Source organism: Mobula hypostoma, chromosome X1 (assembly GCF_963921235.1).
Source record: "Mobula hypostoma chromosome X1, sMobHyp1.1, whole genome shotgun sequence".
Classification (NCBI taxonomy): Eukaryota; Metazoa; Chordata; class Chondrichthyes; order Myliobatiformes; family Myliobatidae; genus Mobula; species Mobula hypostoma.
The window spans coordinates 30,638,102-30,658,601 of record NC_086128.1 but is presented as its reverse complement, the minus strand read 5'-3'; the positions used below and the strand labels follow the sequence as shown (position 1 = coordinate 30,658,601).

The 20,500-nt window shown below is 43.2% G+C and overlaps 1 protein-coding gene across 3 annotated transcripts in view; it reads left to right on the top strand.

Moving 5' to 3' along the window:
* LOC134340542 (oxysterol-binding protein-related protein 6-like) overlaps window positions 1-20,500 on the top strand; it is a 128,035-nt gene that overhangs the window by 54,434 nt on the left and 53,101 nt on the right. For 2 of the 3 annotated variants that reach the window (XM_063037905.1, XM_063037906.1), the window contains exons 6-9: window positions 260-397; window positions 6,750-6,876; window positions 7,892-7,995; window positions 16,072-16,155. In XM_063037905.1, the coding sequence (XP_062893975.1) occupies window positions 260-397; window positions 6,750-6,876; window positions 7,892-7,995; window positions 16,072-16,155 (453 nt within the window). The remainder of the gene's footprint in view (window positions 1-259; window positions 398-6,749; window positions 6,877-7,891; window positions 7,996-16,071; window positions 16,156-20,500) is intronic. The other variant, XM_063037907.1, reaches the window with a different exon arrangement.

Here is a 20,500-nt window from a genome sequence, read left to right as displayed (position 1 = left end):
TTTGGTCTGAACAACAACTGAATCTCTTGACCATGTCTGCATGCTTTTATGCATTGAGTTGCTGTGACATGATTGGCTAATTATATATTAGCATTAAGGAGCAGGTGTACCTAATAAAGTGCCCACTGAGTGTATTTATCCAATTATGGAGAAGAATCAAACTGCTCAAAAGGGCATATTCATTACAGATCATAGCGCTTTTTAGATTTGTTTTACTGATTCACCCAATGACACTGAATCCTATGTTGTATTATTGCAGGTGAAATCTCAGGAAGTCTTCACCACTTGGGTATCTAAGCTTTGCTATCATCGATTGTTTCAGAAAGGAGACCACGTGAAAGTCCCGTATGGAGCAAATGGATACAGTCTTCCCATCTCTCCAACTACAACCAACGTGGTATGGGCTCTGTTGTGTATTAATGGCCTCAAATGTATTTTCCCCCTTTATCCTTGTGGTGTTCCATAAACGATGTCTAGTCAAAATCAGGTTTATTATCACTGATATGTCGTGAAATGTGTTGCTTTTGTCGTAGCAGTTCAGTTCAGACATTAAAAAAAGTTACTATAAATTACAATTTTTTAAAAAATCGTGCAGAAGAGGAATAGGGAGGTGGTGTTCATGGACCGATCCGAAATCTGATGGCAGAGGAGAAGGAGCTGTTCCCTCTGGTTTAGGACTCCCCAATACTGTACCTGGTAGTAATGAGAAGAGGGCATGTCCCAGATGTTTAATGTTATGAAGTTGGAGTAAACAAGTGGCTTAATGGCGTATTGTGTATTGCTTTGGTTACCCTTTTATAGGACAGACATTGTTCAAGCTGGAGAGGCTGCAGAAGAGATTTGAGCATGTTGCCTAGACTTAGAGCCCGAGTTGTAAGGATAGGTTGGCTCTGCTATATCTTTATTCCTTAAGAGTGTAAGAGAATGAGACATGACCTCATTGAGGTTTATAAAGTCACAAGGTGGATGGTAGTCTTTTCCTTACAGTTGAGAAGCCCACAACTAGGGGCACTGATACTAGAAAAGGAAGAGATTTAAGAGATCTAAGGTAATTTCTTTACACAGGGGGCGGTGAGTGCCAGGAATGAACTGCCAGAAGAGGTGGTTGATGTGAGTACAGTTGCAACACGTTTAAGCAGTATTTGGATAGGTACATGGAAGAGGAGGGCTTGGAGAGTTGTGGGCAACTGTGACCAGCAGGGAGGATGCAGTGGTTGGCATGGACCATGTGGGCCAAAGGGCCTATTCCCATGCGGCATTACTGAGTGTTGTTTGGGTACTTTTGCAGAGCATCTGGTCACAGTTAAACAACAAGATAGCTGGTCTTGGTGTCTCCACTGTTTACTTTCTAGTAAGGTTTATTTTCCATTGGCCAGAGTGTGCTGAGGTGGTTCACTTTTCCAGCAGGGTGCCATAACCTCACCTCCAACAGATTATTATGCTAAAATTATTTAATTTTGCGGGGAAGCCTAAACCACCTAAAAGGGTTTTGGGGCATCCTGATAGGGCAACCTGTCCCTCATCACATGCAGCTTCTCTTCCTCAGACCCTGATAGAATGATGATGTCACTGACTATGAATCTCATGTGCGATTTATTTTTATACTCCTTTTATAAAATGAGATAAATCAAAATAATGGAGTCATAGAAAAGTACAACACAGAAACGGCCCATTTAGTCTGTACCGAACCATTTAAACTGCCTACACCCATCGACCTGCATTGGGACCATAGTCCCCCCGCCCCCCAATACCCTGCCATCCACCTACTTAACCAAATTTCCCTTAAACATTGCAATCAAACCCACATCTACTACTTCCACTGGCAACTTGTTCCACACTCGCACCATCTTCTGAGTGAAGTAGTACCCCCTCAGGTTTTCCTTAAATATTTCACCTTTCACCCTTCACCCATGACCTCTATTTCTAGCCTAACCCAATTCAGTAGAAAAAGCCTGCTTTTATTTGCCCTATCTATACCCCTCATAATTTTGTATACCTCTATCAACTCTCCTCTCAGTCTTCTATGTTCCTAGGAATAAAGTCCTAACTTATTCAATCTTTCCTTATAACTCAAGTCCCCCAGACCCAGCAATATACTTGTAGATTTTCTCTGTACTCCTTCAATCTTATTTCCATCTTTCCTGTAGGTTGGTGACCAAAAATGCACACAATACTTCAAATTAGGCCTCACCAATGTCTTGTACAATTTCAACACAACATCCCATCTCCTGTACACAACACTTTTACTTATGAAGGCCAATGTGCCAAAAGCTTTCTTTACAACCCTATCTACCTCTGGCGCCACTTTCAATTAATTGTGGACTTAATTTCCCACATCCCTCTATTCTACCACACTCCTCACCATATAGCACCTATCCCAGCTGGTCCTACAGAAATGCAACACCTCGCGCTTGTCTATGTTAAATTCCATCTACCATTTTTCCAGCTGGTCCAGGTCCCGCTGCAAGCCATGATACCCTTCCTCATTGTTCACTGCACCAATCTTGGTGTCATTCACAAATGTGATAATCCAGTTAACTGCATCATCAGATTGTTGATATAGATGACAAACAACAATGGACCCAGTAATAATCCCTGCACCACTCCACTAGTCACAGGCTTCAGTCAGAGAGGCAACCATCTGCTGCCACTCTGGCTTCTTCCACAAAGCCATTGTCCAGTCCAATCTACCATCTCATCTTGACTGCCGAGTGACTGAACCTTCTTGACCAACCTCCCTTGCAGGACCCTGTCAAATGCCTTACTAAAGTCCATGTAGACAACGTCCACTGTCTTGCCTTCATCCGCTTTCCTGGTAACTTCCTCAGACATGACCTACCACACACAAAGCCATGCTGACTATCCTTAATTAGTCCATGTCTGTCTATCCAAATACTTGTATATCTGCTCCCTTAGAATACCTTCCAATAACTTTCTCACAATTGATGTCAGACTCACCAGCCTATAATTTCCTGGTTTATGCTTGGAGCCTTTTTTAAACAGCAAAACAATATTGGTTATCCTCCAATCCTCTGGTATCTCACCTGTTGCTAAGGATGGGTTTAAATCACTTCTAGGGCCATGGCAATTTTTACACATGCCTCCTGCTGGTTCCGAGGGAACACCTTGTCAGGCCCTGGGAATTTATCTACCCTGATTTACCTTAGGACAGCAGACGCCATCTCCTCTGCAATCTGTATGGGGTCCATGAAGTTAATGCCGCTTTGCCTCACTTCTATAGACTCTGTGGCTGTGTCCTGAGTAAACACAGGTGCAAAAATTTCATTTAACATCTGCCCCATCTCATTTACCTCCATGCATGGATTACCATTCCGATCTTCCAGAGGACCAATTTTGTCCCTTGCAATCCTTTTGCTCTCAACATATCTGTAGAATCCCTTAGGATTCTCCTTCACCTTGTCTGCTTGGGCAACCTTGTGCCCCATTTTAACACTCCTGAATATTTTTGTGTTCCCTTGCATTTCTTGTACTCCATAAGCACCTCATTTGTTCCTACCTGCCTATATCTACTATACACCCTTTTCTTCCCCCCCCCCCGCCCCCTAACCAGGGCCTCAAGATCAAGGTTCCCTACACCTGTTATCTTCACCATTTATTTTGACAGGTACCTCTAAGCTTTGTACTCTCAATTTCACTCTTGAAGGCCCCCCACTTACCAAGTACACCTTTGCTAGAAAACCGCTTGTCCCAATCCACACTTCCCAGATCATTTCTGATACTGTCAAAATCAGCCCTTCTCCAGTTTAGAATCTCAACCTGTGGACCAGACCCATCTTTTTGTATATTTACTTTGAAACAAAAGGCATTGTGATCACTACATGCAAATTGTTCCCCTACACAACCTTCTGTCACCTGCCCTGTCTCTTTCCCTAATATCAGATCAAGTACTGTGCATTCTCTCATTGAGATTTCACGTTCTGATTAAGGAGACTTTTTTGAACACATTTGACAAACTCTATCCCATCCAGCCCTTTTACAATATTGGAGTCCCAGTCAATATGTGGAAAGCTAAAGTCACCTACTATAACAACCTTGTTTCTTGCAGCAGTCAGTGATCTCTCTGCAAATTTATTCCTCTAAATCCCGCGAACTGTTGGGTGGCCCCATTAATATTGTCATAACTCTCTTATTTCGCATTTCCACCCATAGTGCCTCACTGGATGAGATCTCCAGTCTGTCCTGACTGAGCACTGCTGTGACATTTTCCCTGCCTAGTAACACCACCCCTCCCTCCTTTAATCCCTATCTCTCTGTTGCATCCGAAACAACTGAACCCCAGAATACTGAGCTGCCAGTCCTGCCCCTCCTACAACCAAGCCTCACTAATGGTGACAACATCATAACTCCAGGTGTTGATCCATGCCCTGAGCTCATCTGCCTTTCCTACAATACTACTTGCATTGAAATATATGCAGCTCAGGACATTATTTGCAGCATTACTCAACCTTTTGGTTCTTGACTTTGTTTGAGGTCTTAACATCTATCTCCACAACCTCTCCACTATCAGTTCTGGTTCCCATCTCCCTGCAACTCTAGTTTAAACCCATCCGTGCAGCTTTAACAAACCTTTCCACGAGGATATTAGTCCCCTTCCAGTTCAGGTGCAAACCGTCCCTTCTGTACAGGTCCCACCTTCGCTGGAAGAGAGCCCAATCAATAATCAAAAAAATCTGATGCTCTCCCTCCTACACCAACTCCTTCGCCACGTATTACACTGTATGATCTTTCCATTTCTGGCCTCACTGGCACGTGGCACAGGTAGCAATCCTGAGATCACAACCCTGGAGTTCCTGCTCTTTAACTCAGCACCTTACTCCCTGAGCTCCCTTTGCAGAACCTTGTCCCTCTTCCTACCCACGTCACTGGTACCTCCATAGACTATGACCTCTGGCTGCTAACCCTTCCATTTAAGAATACTGAGGACTCTATTCAAGATGTCCCAGACCATGGCACCCTGGAGATAACATACCATCTAGGAATCTCGTCCACAGAACCTCCTGTCTGTTCCCCTAATGAATTCCCTGTCATCACAGCTCACCTCTTCTTCCCCCTTCCCTTCAGAGTCGCAGAATCAGACTCAGTGCCGGAGACCTGACCGCTGTGACTTTCCTCTGCAAGATTGTCTCTTCCCCCCCCCTCCCCCACCCCCCAGACAGTATTCAAATTGGTTTGCCTGTTGTTGAATGGGATGGCCACAGGGATACTCTGCACTGGCTCCTTAACACCGTTCCCCTTCCTGACTGTCACCCAGTTTCCTGCGTCCTGCACCTTGGGTGTAACTACCTATCTTTATGTCCTGTCTATCACCCCCTCACCCTCCTGAATTGATCTGGAGTTCATCCAGTTCCAATTCCAACTCCTTAACGTGGGTTGTTTGTAGCTGGATGCACTTTTTGCAGGTGTAGTTGTCAGGGACCCTGCCTTACCACCTCCCGGAAGAGGAGTATTCCACTCTCCTGCCTGGCTTCACTACTGTTCTACCTGAGCAAATATAAAGAAGGAAGAACAATAAACTGTAGGGGAGGGAGGGGGAGCTCTACCTACAGTTTTTTTGCCTTTTCTCACTAAATCCTCTTCTCACTGCAGCCTAAAAATCTCCACTCTAACTCTGCCACTCTGACAATGGCCACTCTGCTTGCCACTGCCTTGTTCTAATTTGTTCTTGCCAATCAATCCTGAACGCTGATTGGCTGCTGCTCAAAGCTCCAAACTGCCGCGAATCGCTGTCTTTTCTACCTAACTGGTGAACCGGAGTGAGCTGTATCTTAGGCGTATGATCTCCGATTTGCCGCTGCTCAAAGCTACAACCTGCCGCAAGTCACTGCCTTTTCTACTCAGCGAACCTGAGCTATGTCTTCTCGGGCTTCTGACCTTCAATTTGCCGCTGGTCAAAGCTCCAAGCTGCTGCGAGTCGCTGCCTTTTCTATTCAATTGCCAAACCTGACTGACCTACATTTTCTCAGGCTTATGATCTGTGATTTGCCGCTGCTCAAAGTTACAAATTGCCGTGAGACACTGCCTTTACGGCACAATAGGCAAACCTGAATGAGCTACCAACCTTCAATTGTGTGCTGCTGAAAGCTCCAAACTGCCGCAAGTTACTGCCTTTTCTACCTAGTTGGTGAACCTGAGTGAGCTACATCTTCTCAGACTTCTGATCTCTCTGATTTGCCGCTGCTGAAAGCTCCAAACTGTCGCAAGTTGCTGCCTTTTCTATTCAACCAGTGAACCTGAGTGAGCTACATCTTGGGCTTCCAATTTCCAAGTTTCCACTGCTCAAAGCTCCAAACTGCCACGAGACGCTGCCTTTCCACTCAGTCGATGAACCTGAGTGAGCTACGTTCTCTCAGGCTTCTGATCTCTGATTTGCCGCTGCTCAAAGCTCCAAACTGTTGTGAATCGCTGCCTTTTCTACTCGATCGATGAACTCAGTCTGGCAGGTTTCCGATTTGCCGCTAAAATCTCTGAATCTATAAATAAAGCTATAAAATAAATCTGTGAATATCAAGTGAATCTCAGGGTAGTATATGGTGACATGTATGTACTTTCAAAATTGACTTTGAACTATACCCTCAAGACCACCTGAGTGATGACTTAGTTATGTGATCCGAATAGGCTAAGCTTCTTTGAAAATTTTCCAGTTTGTTTAGAAAGTTCTCCATTAAATACAATCTCAATGTGCTCTGTTTCTGTGGACAAAATAAGCACTTGATTGTCATGTTGTTTAGGCACAGAAGAGCGACTCCCTCAGAGAGTTTGAAGGCAATGGTCACCTTCCTTCCGCATCAGCGAGTGGACCGACTGTGACGGCAGAGTGGTTGCAGCACTCTGACGAATGGGATCACTGTGGTGAAGGTACCTCCTGGAGACTGTTCACATTTAATCTGTAGATGTATTTTTTGGTGCCTAACATTTGGCCTTTTTGACAGATGCTAGGCAAGTGAGTAGATACAGCTAACCTATCGCAAGCATTCTCTATAAACCATCGAGCCGCTGCTTAAATGAGGTCTGGAATTTCACCTCTGTTGTAAAATTTGTGAGAGTTTGGATAAAAGTAAATTGACAGATACTCAAAAGTTGGGAAAATGAGAGGAGACTTTCTGGAAACGTGCATGTGGGTAGTGAAAAGACAAAAGCCATTAACCACACTGAAGTATTTCAGTTCAAGAAAGCTGGGATGTTTTGGATGGATAATTACATAGCAGTGCGATGCTGGAGTTACAAGGGTCATGTGACTTAGAGCACTAACTCTGTTTCTCCCTCTGCAAATGCCATCTGAGTATTTCCAGCATTTTCTGTCTTTTATGTTTTCAATATTGGCAATATTTTTCTTTTGCCGTAATTGACGGTAAAGGGATGGTCCTGCCTGTCACTTGCTGCCTTGAGAATGAGGTGGGAGGAGAACTTTGTCATGTTCCATGCAGGTTTGGATCCTAAAGAGGAAATGAAAGTGGTGCAAAAACCCAGGCAGCACGGTAGCACAGCGCTTAGCGCGATGCTATTGCTACTTGGGTCAGAGTTCAGAATTCAATTCCGGTGTTCTCTAAGAAAGTTTGTACATTCTTCCCATGTGCATCTGGGGCTGCTCTGGTTTCCTCCCACACTCCAAAGACCTACTGGTTAGTAGGCTAATTGGTCATTGTCCTCTGATTAGGCTAGGGTTAAATCGGTGGGTTTATGGGTGGCATGGCTCAGTGGGGTGGAAGGACCTGTTCTGCACTTGTCTCTAAATATAAATTTTAAAATTGTGCTGAATCGGCTGGTGTCGTACCAGAAGTGAGGAACAACACAGTCTCTGGGCTTTGGAAGTTCAGGAGGAAAAGGCTCACGTGCATCTTATTAGTTTCTAATTCTTGTTTTTTTTTTTAAGATCTCAGCCAGTGTCAGTTGAACCTGTCGGAACTGAACAAACTCCTGCAGAAGTTGGAGGTGGTGGACAGGGTTCACTCGGCACCGGTCATTTGTGATGCTCAGGTATGGAGTGAATGTTTTAAATGGGCCTTACCTGGTGGTAAAGTGGAGGAATGTTGCCTAGTCTGTGTGCTCACTACTTCCTCGTCATTGTTTGTAAATCAAGGGGGGGAGAAGGTTTTAATTCTGTTAAATATAAAGCGTTCCAGTTAGGGTTTAAATAGAACCAAAAACGGCCATTTAGAATTGATTTGAAGTTTGTAACAGGATTTAAAACTTGAGAAGTTTTATGTAAATAGGTCTAACCTGATGATGCGGTGGAGTGAAACGCATTTGTGTGTCTGTGTGCACATTCAGATTCATTTTTCACCTGTACATTGAAACATGCAGTGAAATATGTGTTTGTGTCAACAGTCAGCACACCCAGGGATGTGCTGGGGGCAGCCCACAAGTGTTATTACACATTCCAGTGCCAGCATGATATACAACAGAACAACACAAGCAACAGCAAAGGCAAAACAAACCCCTTTCCTTTCCTTTCACTTATCCTCTCACTCACATGCAGGCCTTGAACCCCAGGTCAGGCCTCCTCCAGTCCTTGTCCCTGGATTCTCTTCTGGGCTAAGGGAAGATTTGATTAAGATGTTTAAAGTTATAAAAGCCCTAAATAGGTTGAACAGTAGTAGCCTGAATTATATGGGGAGTTTGTGCACATTAGGGCTTTTATTCCTTCGAGTGTGGGAAAACTAAAGTGATCTTAGAGGTGTATAAAATTGAGTGAGGCAATGAATGCACAGTCTTTTCCCTCTCCCTGGTGAATCGAGAACTAGAGGGGATACATTTAAGGTGAGCGGGGAAAGAGCTAAAAGGAACCTGAGTGGCAATAACTTCACACAGCTTAAGGTTTCCAGCATCTGCATAATCTCTTGTTTATCTTTTAAATTTGAGCACTCTTACCCCGGTTTTGTATTACATAAAGTCAAAGATCTAAGCCTGGAAGTAGTTGAGTTATTGTCGCATGTACTGAGGTACAGTGAAAAGCTTTTGTTTGCGGACAGATCATTCCGTACAAAAGTATACTGAGGTAGTACAAAAGGAAAACAATGTTGTATCAAGTTTGCCAATATTAACAGTTTGAGTTTTTTGTCTATACTGCAACCCCCAGCCCAGTGCTTCTCAACTAAGAGACGTTACATCGCAGTCATTTTCCAATGTTTTTGGCAGGTGTTACCCATGATTTTGGCTGAGAGCAGGTTTATCAAAATTATGATAGTTGACAGGCTCATCTGTATCAAAGTTCCCTACTGTGAAACAATGGTCTGTATCTGAGCTGCTGGTGACCTTTCATTTGCATTTTGGCAACAGGCCACAGCTCTGAGAGAAGAACCAGTGAGAATAGTTGATATTAAAACACTCAAGATTGTTTAGTGTCGTTTCCAGTGCACAAGTGTAAAGGAGAATGAAACGATTGTTACTTCAGATCTGATGCAGTTTTAAAAGAAACACTAAAACTATTGTGTTCTTTATCCTTTTTAAAAATATATATATAAATTCATAAGGTAGCTTGTATAATAGATCTGTATGTCCATAAAGTGATGCTAGGCACAGAAGTGTCTGTACATGGGATGACTGGCAGGAAATGATAAAGTAATGGCGGGGGCGGTGTGGAGGGGTCAAAAAAGTGTGTCAGTGGGAAATGGTGTTCAGAAGGGAAATTTGTGGAAGCATAAATTAAGTATAAGGAAATTGGTTTCACTTGAAATGTTGTAACAAAAGCCAAGGTGCTGAAGTGGGTGTGCAAAATCGGTTTGTTCAGTGTAGGTTGTGGCTAAAAGTCATTTCAGCCAGAAGCACAAGTTGTTAAATAGATCTTTCTTTGAATTTGAAAGTAATTGCCATGAAAGTAACTATTGTCAAGTTTACTGTCATTTAACTATATACAAGTATACCAATAAATGAGACTGTATTCCTCTGGATTGAGGTGTAAAGCACACTAGTACATACAACACACAATAACTTAGGAAAGTAAGGGTTAAATCTACGAATGAATTGCACATAGTGTATAAATTAAATATTGTATGGTACAGAACAAACTAACTGGTGACATTTCGAATGCGATGCGACAGGGAGTTCAAGGAAAGAGGGGAAATCATTTCCCATTGGAAGCCGCTCCTTAAGGACCTCCTTAATTGTGATTCTGTCCTCGCCATTAGCACTGTACAATAAATATTCTGATCCAAACTAATGACACCAGAGGCCAACAAGAAGTTGTATGTTAATCATTAATGGTCTTGGAAGCAGCAGGTATCCCTGCTGAGGCTCTAAAGCTTGATGGAAAGGAATTTCACAGTCTCGTCTGTGACAGCCAGAGGGAGGAAGATCTATCAAGAGACCTTGGACACCATAATCATGACTGTTTCAAGAAAGGACCCAAAACAGCAAGATATAATTGGAGTAACTATAGAGAAATATGCCTTGTATGCCACAGGGGAAGTCCTCCTCCCATTGGCTGAATAGCTGCTCCCCAAATGTCAATACGAATTCTGTCTGGAGACATAATGGAAATGATCTTCACCAAACATCTACTCCGTGAGGAATGCAGGGACAGGACCAACATAGCCTTGATTAGCCTTGAAAGCCTGAGAATGTTGAAGGACAGGGACTTCTGAATTCCACAAGTGTAGCTGTTTGCCAAAGTTGGCATTGGTTAATTATTGCCACGTGTGCTGAGATACAGTGGAAAAGCTTGTCTTACGTGCTATTTATACGGATCAAATCATTACGGAGTAAATTCAAGTGACATGGGTGACAATGGGACATTGCTTCTAGATGAACTGAATGCCTTCTATGCTCGCTTTGACCCTCAAGACATGGAGGAACCATCACAAACTCCCACAGTCCACCTCCCCCGATGAGCCAGTGACTTCAGTCTCTGAGGCCTATGTGCAAGCAGTGTTCAGGAGGGTGAAGCCACAAAAAAGCATCCGGCTTGGACAGGGTACCTGGCCAAGTACTAAAGACCTGTGCTGACCCACTGGCTGGTGTGTTCACTGAGATCTTTAACCTCTCGCTTTGGCAGTCTGAGATACCCACATGCTTCAAGCAGTTTTCAGTATAAGAACCGGGTGAGCTGCCTCAATGACTGTCATCTGGTAGCACTTGTATCCACAGTGCTGAGGTGTTTTGAGAGTTTGATGAAACATACCAACTGATGTCTGAGAAGCGGCTTGGATTCACTCCAATTTGCCTACCGGCCCAACAGGTTCACAGCAGATGCAATCTTATTGGCTCTTCACTCACCTGGAACATCTTCAGCAAAGATATATCTGGGTGCTCTTTATCAACAACAGCTCGGTATTCAATGCCATAATTTCCCTCAAAACTAATTAATGAACTCCAAGACCTTGGCCTCAATACTTTCTTGTGCAATTGGATCCTCTGTTTCCTCACTTGAAGGCCCCAGTCAGTTTGGATCAGTAACATCTTCACGATCTCCATCAGCACAGGTGCACCATAATGCTATGTGTTTAGCTTCCTGCTGTATGCGCTTTCCACTTATCACTGTGTGGCTAAGGACAGCTCCAATGTTATATTCAAGTTTGCTGTCGTAGGCCAAATCCAAGGTGGTGATGAATCAACATATAGGAGGGAGACTGAAAATCTGGCTGAGTGGTGCCACAACAACCTCTCACTCAATGTTAATAAGACCAAGGAGCTGATTGACTTCAGGAGGAGGAAGCTGGAGGACCTATAAGCCAGTCCTCATTGAGGGATCAGGGGTGGAGAGGGTCAGCAACTTTAAATTTCTGTTATCATTTTACAGGACCTGTCCTGGGCCCAGCATGTAAATGCAATTATGAAGAAAGCACAACGTCTCTACTCCCTTAGGAGTTTGCGAAGTTGTTATGCAGAATCTAAAACTTTAACAAACTTCTGTAGATGTGTGGTGGAGAGTATATTGGCTGGCTGCATCACAGCCTGGTACGGAAGCACCAATGTCCTTGAATGGAAAATTCTACAAAAAGTAGTGGATCCGGCCCAGTCCATCACGGGTAAAGCCCTCCCCACCAATGAACCTGTCTACAAGGAGCATTGTCACAGGAAATCAGCATCCATCATCAGAGACCCCCACCACCTAAGACATGCTCTCTTCTCACTGCTGCCAGCAAGAAGGTACATGAGCCTCAGGACTCTCACCACCAGGTTCAGAAAGTTATTACCCCTCAGCCATCAGGCTCTTGAACCAAAGGGGATAACTACACTCAACTTCACTTGCCCCATCACTGAAATGTTCCCAGTCTATGGACTCAATTTTAAGGATTTTTTTTTAATCTCGTGTTCTTGATTTATTGCTTATTTCTTTTTGTATTTACACAGTTGTCCCAAGTTTGTGCAGTTTTTGTTTCTATGGATTTACTGAGTGCCTGCAAGAAAATGAATCTCTGGGTTGTATATGGTGACGTATATACTTTGATAATAAATTTACTTTGAACAGTGTAATGCGGTCGAACAAGGTAAAACAATAACAGAATGCAGAATAATGTGTAATAGTTACAGAGAAAGTACATGGCAAGTAAAGAGTGCAAGTTTATAATAAGGTAGATTAAGGTCGAGAGTCAACTGACTATAATAAAGAACCATTGAGCAATCTTATAACTGTAGGGTAGAAGCTGTCCTTGAGCCTGGTGGTATGTGCTTTCAGGCTATTGTATCTTCTGCACAATAGAAGAAGGAAGACGGGAGAAGTGCCACTTCATTGTATGTCATCTCCAACAAGCTTCCCACTGGAGTGGGGCAAAGAGGGGAAACTTTTCACCTTGTGTTACTTCTGCTTCCGAAAGAAGATGGTCCAAATTCAGGCAAATGCGTATGACACAGTTGATGTTTGTGTATGCTCGTGTTTGGAAATCAAGTTACAATCCATTGGTGATTTGCTTAATAAAGAACGAGTAAATGGTCCACTTACAACCTGCCTTCTCTGCAGCGCTGCTCACTGGTGAAGATGTTGGCCATTGGAAGAAGAGTTTGAAGAACCAACCATTAACCTATTGTCTTAAGGGCAAATGGTTCTTGCACTTTTGGGGCATGAACTACCCGCAGTACTGGTGCAATGCTGTAAAATGTTGTCACTTGATACCACTCTTGCAAACCCAGTGTCAAAATGAGCAAGCCAATGTCCACATCCTCTCTCAGCCGATATCCTTGGCATTGAGCCCCTGATTGCATGCATTCAGCTCGGCTTGGGCAAGCTACATCATTTGCATGCTCAGTATTCAGACTCCTGTAACAAATTCAATTCCAAGCTCCATCACAAGAAAAGGTTTCCAAAGGGATAGAGAAGGTAATTCAAGGATGTTCTGAAAGCCATACCTGTAGGATCCTGTGGGTGAAGTGTGTGGGTGGATGGACTGGGAGGGGAAGGGGGTCTGAAAATAGATTGGGGGGGAAAGAGAGAGAGAAAATTTGAATATCCAATGTTCACATATGAGGCTGTGGACACTTTTCTCACAAGACAATCTCTCCATTCTGGGGATTATCCTAGTGAGAATTTTTTTTGCACTTCCTCTAACTTTATGTATTTCCTTTTAAATAATTGAGTGGAAGCTATGCACAATACTCAGAGTATGGTCTCGCAGGTGTCTTGTTCAGTTGGAGTAAGACTTCCCTACTTGTGTAAACCGGCATTTGGTTGATCTTCCTGGTTACCTGCTGCACCTGTATGTTTGTTTCATGTACAAGTGCCCCAGCTTCCCTGGGGTGCAGTCTTTAACTGTTTAAATACGTATGAGCAGAATTGGGCCGTTAGACCCATCGAGTCTGCTCTGCTTATTCCATCATGGTTGCTTTATTGTCCCTATCAACCCCATTCTCTTGCTTTCTCAATGTAACCTTTGACACCCTTACTAATCAAGAACCTATCAACCTCCACTTTAAATATACCCAATGACTTGGCCTCCACAGCTATTTGTGGCAATGAATTCCACAGATTCACCACCCTCTGGCTATAGAAATTCCTCCTCATCTGTTCTAAATGGACGTCCTATTCTGAGGCTGTGCCCTCTGCTGCTACTAATGGAGACATCCTCTCCACAGCTGCTTTTTCCAGGCCTCTCCATGTTTGGTATGTTTCAATAATCTGAACTCCAGTGAGTACAATCATAATGTTATCACTCTGTCTTCCAGTGTTTCTCACAGTACCCTCCATTTGCAAGTTTTTGGTCATTCAATTAACCTATCATATCCCTCAGAACTGTTTATATCCTCATAGTTTGCCTTCATTCCACAGCAATACTATCCTTGAATTTAACTTCTGTACATTCAGTTCTTTCCTGTAACAACATTAATTGCAAACTGCTGTGGTTCCAGCACTGGTCTCTGTGGCACAGATCTGGTTGATGGTTGTCAACCTGAAAATGAGCCCTTATTCCTGCAACACACAAAGTGCTGGAGGAACTCAGCAGACCAGGCAGCATCTACGGAAAAGAGTAACCAGTCAACGTTTCAGGCCGAGACCTTGCATCAGGACTTGCCCTTCCTTATTCCTGCTCGCTGTTTCCCATAGTTGGCTAATCCTTTATCCATGAACCATGAACCATTCTGCTGGGAGGGAAAAGAATTGTCATCATCTCAGTTCAAAGCCCTGCATCAGGACTGAAAATGAACTGAGACCATTCTCAGTCCTGATGCAGGGTGCTGATCTAAAACACTCAAAGTTTCTTTTCACACCCCACCCCTCTGAAGCTGCTTGACCTGCTGAGTTCCTCCAGCAGATTGTTTGTTGCTCCAGATTCCAGCATGAGCAGTCTCTTGTGTACTCTTTGAAGTAACCCTTTGTATGGCATTTTTATTGAATGACTTTGGGAAATCTAAGTATTACATCTAGCAAATTCCTTTTATCACTTCATTGGAAATTTAAAAAAACATGTATTTGACAGATGTCCCTTTTATGAAGCCACGCTGACTATGTGCAATAAAGGTATAGATTCTATATATTTTGCTATTATCATCTTGGTAACTTATTGTAATATTTTTCAGTAATGTTGTACAGATCAGCACAGGGTTGCAGGCCCGTTTTTTTTTTAAACCTCCCACCCTTTCTGAATAAGGTATTGCATTGACAGCTTTCTAAACAGATTTGTATTCAGATTTGCTTATCATCGTGCAACATTGCAAGTGACACTTTTCATTAACCATCAACACAACTGAAGGATGTAGTGGGGCAGCTCGTGTTAACCAACACATTCCACCACCAACATAAAATGCCCACCATGTTCAGCAGAACGGCAGCAACAGCAAGGCCTCCTTCTCCCGCCCCCTCCTCCGGTCTTTCATTCTCATTGTTGTACTTTGTTGTGGGGAAGGCACAAATTATACCTTTAAACATCCACCACCACTGGCTGTGGTCTTGCCTGCTGATCTCAGGGTCCACTCCACTTTAGACCACCCTTTCCACATTTCTTTACAACTCTTGTTTAAGTTCAGTGCTGTGTAGTAAGGTCTAAGCTGTACAGACATGGGTGGTCCCTAGCTGAATCTATCAGTGTGTTGAGGTGACAGATACTGTTGGTTGCAGAGTTCCTGAATTGCGGAGAAGGGCAATTGGTCCATCTTGTGGCTACTGATATTCTGCGGAGCAACTGTGTTCTTGTGCATTTAATAGCCACAAGATGCCAGACTCTGGAACAAGATAATGAACACACGGGATTTTGCAGATTCTCGAAACTTCTTGGGCCAAGATCTTTCATTTGTCACGATGGAGGGCCTCAGCCTGAAATGTGAATTGTTTATTCTTAGATGCTACCTGACCTGCTGAGTGCCTCCAGGATTGTGCATGTGTAACAAGACTTATGGAAATGAGTGGGTGGGGAATAAAAGCAAGTCACCATAATCTTAAAAATAAGTGGAGTATATGTTCCGAATACTATTTGAGATGAGTAGCATTTAAGCAGTCATGTGTTTCATAAAAGTAACCCTGACGTTGCTCTATAATCCTTTTAAGTGGCTCAATGACATCTTGTAATTTGTGATACTTCTAATGTAGAGAGCTTCTGCAGGTGTGAAAACATTTCCAACTTAATGGTGAACACTTTCACAAGTGTTTCTGCATTTACCATGTGTTTAAATTTTCGATTATTCCAGGGTTTCCTTGCAGACAAATCAAAGAAGGAAAAACGTTCCTCCAAAATATGGTGTACCCAAAGCTTGGCCAAGGATGAGACTAAGGTAAATGGTGGATGTCTGCATGATCACGTGAAATCTGTCCTGATTGAAAGAACCTTGAAAGCTGTCCATCATGTCTCATGACTCCAGTCTTCTCCCACACTGGGAAGATGAAGACAAAATTCATCAAAATGAATAAACAGTCAATGTTTCACCATCTTGTGTTGTGTTGACAATAAACTGGGGTATCAGTGTTTCCTAGAGTCTTCTACTTGGCTGTTTTAGGTGTTAACGCCCTGCCTACCATGAAATTTAGGAACGTCTCAGTTTTGTGCTAAGCTGATTTTTTTAAAAACAATCTAATTTTGGTTTGGGCCACTTGGATTGAAAAGGAAAGATTGTTCACTACTAATTGAAGTGGGAAAGTGGAATGGAAGAGAGTTGGGGGCTTAATGAAGGGGGGAGGCAAAGGGTGGAGGGGAGCCTGAGAGTGAGAATGTGGTTGTGATGAAGGGTCTTGGCCTGAAACGTTGATTGCTTGTTCCTCTCCATAGATGCAGCCTGAACTGCTGAGTTCCTCCAGTAATTTGTGTTTATTCACTGCTGATCTCCCATTCAAGTTCAGTCATTAAAAGTTGAGGATAAGACAGTTGAATAGCCTGATGGTATTAACCATAATGCCAACAGGATGCTGACACAAACAAAAGAAGAACACAGGGCTCCAAGGGATTCTGCAGATGCTGGAAATGTTGAGCAACACACATGCTGGAGGAACTCAGCAGGTCAGGCAGCATCCATGGAAGGAAATAAACAATTGATGTTCTGGGCTGAGACCCTTCATCAGGATACTGGGTGATGTTTCCATAGATGCTGCCTGAGCTGAGATCCTCCAATGTTGTGTGTGCAATGTTTGTAAAAGTTATTTTTACAAGAAGTTGGTAAATGTGGAATTCTTCACCAAAAATGGCCATTGAAGCAGAGACTGTAATGACACTGAATAGCAAAAATGCAAACTGGAGAATGGTTGTTATTCCAGGTCAGTATAGAAAGTGAAACAAAGATTTGTAATTCTAAATTTCCTTTCATGATGCTTAGGATATTTCGAGGGTCTTTCTAGCCAAACTGGTATTTTTTTGAAGATTATTGCAAAGTAAGAAATGTAACATTGTGTACAGGAGCTCCTGAAAAAAAAACTACAATGTTTTTACAGCTTGAAGTATTCTGGAGTTCAGAGTTCAATTCTAGCACCACCTGTAAGGCATTTGTGCATTCTCCTTGTGGACCGTGTGGGTTTCCTCCGAGTGCTCAGATTTCCTCCCACAGGTCAGATGTACTGATTAGTAGATTAATTGATCATTGTAAATTGTCCTGTAACTAGGCTGGTATTAAATGGGTGGGTTGCTGGGTGATACAGCTCGTTGGGCTGGAAGGGCCTGGTTCACACTGAATCTCCAAGTAATAAATAAATAAAATAGCAATGTAAAAATAGCTACATAACCCAGAGTAATTCCCAAAATGCTGGAGGAACACTGACTCGGGCAGTGTCTATGGAGGGAAATGGATAGTTAATATTTTGGGCCTTGACCAAGTTTCAACTCTCAATGTCACAAATGGAACCCAGTCTTGACCCAAGATGTTGACTTGTATTTCACTCCACGGACGCTGCCTGATCCACTAAGTTCCTCCAGCATTTTGTGCTGCTCCAGATTGCCAGTATCTGCTGTCCCCATTGTGTTGTGTCACCAGATGAGCTGCCTTTTTAGTGATATTGGCTGAAGATTAAATATTGAGTAGGGATAACTCTGTATCCTTGAATAGATAGTGTCATGATATCCTTTATGCCAAATTTGTGCAAGGAGCCGAGAGCATCCACTGGAAGCCCACACAGTCAGAGAATGTGCAAGCCCCACACCGAGCTGAGAACTTGAACCTGCGCTACTAGAGCTGTGAGACTGTCATATTACCTGCTGCACCACTGTTGCCCGAACACTGAGGTGGCGGTGCCCTAGTTATCGGCCAGCAGCTCTCACCATTGCCCCTACCAGACTGAGCTGGTTGTGTTTTGAGCTTGCGTTGTAAGTTTGGTTTGATTCCTTGTCCAGGATATTTTGAACCATGTTCCACTGCATTTTTAGGTAAGTAAGTTTCAGTGTTGCTTTGTATTCAAGGTATTGCAGAATTGAATTCAAGCTCACTGTTCAGGCATGCTTGGGTATTTTTATGGAGATTCACATCTGTGCATTTTTCACATTCTTTTAAAATTGCAAATAATGTTCCGGCAAACTCTGTGCTTGCTATGTTTCACTGTTTTGGCCCAAGGAACTGATCTGACTATCAGTGTTTTATTAGACCATAAGACATGGGAGCAGAATTAGGCCATTCAGCCCATTGAGTCTGCATCTGCCCTTGAGCATTTATATAGATCAGATTTATGGTTATACAGCATAAAGGAGGGCCTCTCATCATTTCATAACCCTCCGGTCACAAATCAGCATCCTTGGCTCCAGGGAAAGGATACTTGGGAGCTTTATGACATGATGAGTGATATAGATACATCATAACTATACTCTAACCTACCTGATCTCTCCAATCTCAATACCCCAGAGGGGTTTCCCCTTATCACTATTGTTTATTTTTAATTGAGGAATTCAATAGTAATGTTAATCATAACAATAAATAGGTATGGAGTTGGATAAGCTAATATTAGCTTTATTTGTCACATGTACATCAAAACATACAGCGAAATGTGTTCATGTCAAATTAAGTCAGAAGATTGTGCTGAGCAGCCCGCAAGTGTTGCTGTGCCTCTGGCACTAACGTAGCCTGGCCACAACTTAACCCTAACCCTACGCCTTTGGAATGTGGGAGGAAACCCTTGCGGTCACACAGAGAACAGACAGGCTTCTTGCAGACAGCAGCGGGAATCAAACCCCCAAATGGTGATTGCCGGCACTGTAAAGCAAATGCGCAAACTGCTATGCTGCCGTGCCACCCCACAAAAAATTAAATTGTAGTCATGGGCTATTGTGTTGATGATGAATGCAGCAGAGCATTGTGCCGAGGGCAGCCCGCAAATTTTGCCATGCTTCCGGCGCCAACATAGTATGCCCGCAACTTACTAACTCATTTGGATTGTGGGAGGAAACAGGAGCACCTGGAGGAAACCCACTTGGTCACATGGAGAATGTACAAACTCCTGGGAATCGAACCCAGGTCGCTGGCGCTGTAAAGCATTACATTAGTCGCTATGCTATTGTGCTGCCTGTTAAGGGGAGTGCTCTTGCCTTGGAGGCAAGATTCAATAGTTTACCTCGCTCCAGAGGTGTGTGTAATGTAGGCTAATGTTAGCTTGCGTTACTGAGCAAGTGCTGTGTTCAGTAACAAAGAAGCTCGGTCAATTCAGTTTGTAAAAAGCGAAGCATGTTCTGAAAAGAAGCAGAGAGCTTTTTTTTTCCCTGACTGATGCTTGTTGCCCAGTCACATCAACTAGCTGCTACGAGAAGGAAAGTCTGCATTGCACTGGAAGATGTGAGAAACAGGCACTCTTGTCAGCAGGGTGCAGGGAGAGGAAAACACTGCAAATGGGAAAGTATGCTAATACCTTTTGAAGAGGAAATAGACTGGAAACAGCAAGGTGCGAGGAGTTTCCTGTGCGCAAACGTATAATTACTGCTGTTTGTATGAAGCAAAACAGGTTTTTGATGGATGCTAAACCAAGGAACCTGGGCTGTAGGGTCATCCTCAGTTGCATGTGCTAGATATGGAATACAACAGCTGTTGTCTGTTACAGAGCAATGCACAGAAAATGCTGGGGGAGCTCAGCAGCTTCTATGGATGGGAATTAACAGTTAATGTTTTAGGCCAAGACCTTTCATTGAGTTTTGTGTAGGAGCTGTCTGACCTGAGTTCCTCCAGTGTTTTTGTGTTCCTCTGGATTTCTGGCATCTGCGGAACCTTTGATTCATCTGTTGCACTCTTGTTTCTGAAATTCAGCAACCTCTTTTAGTGGGAGCTTCAGAAGCAGTGTGTAATGTGGTGTGGCTGCTCTGAGTTTAGATGGGACAGAGCGTGTTTTCTCCCCAGTGCTTTTTGTGTGAAAATCGCATTACGTTTTTAAAACCTCCCATGAATTCCGAGGTTTTAACTTGCACGCTGTTGTTGGCTGCTTTTGTATCACTTTCCAATAATTTTCACGATGCGATGAAAGTTTGTGACTGAGCAAATGGGAGAACTGTAAAGCTCTATTAACAAGTCTCAAAGTCATACGGAGAACTTTTACCCAATGAGAGTAGCTGTAGACTTAATCCATTAGCACAGTGAAAGGAAAGATAAAAGCCACAAACACAGGATCTGTTTTCAAGAGTTTCGCACTGTGTAATCAGAAAGTCCACCATCGATGACCCATGTT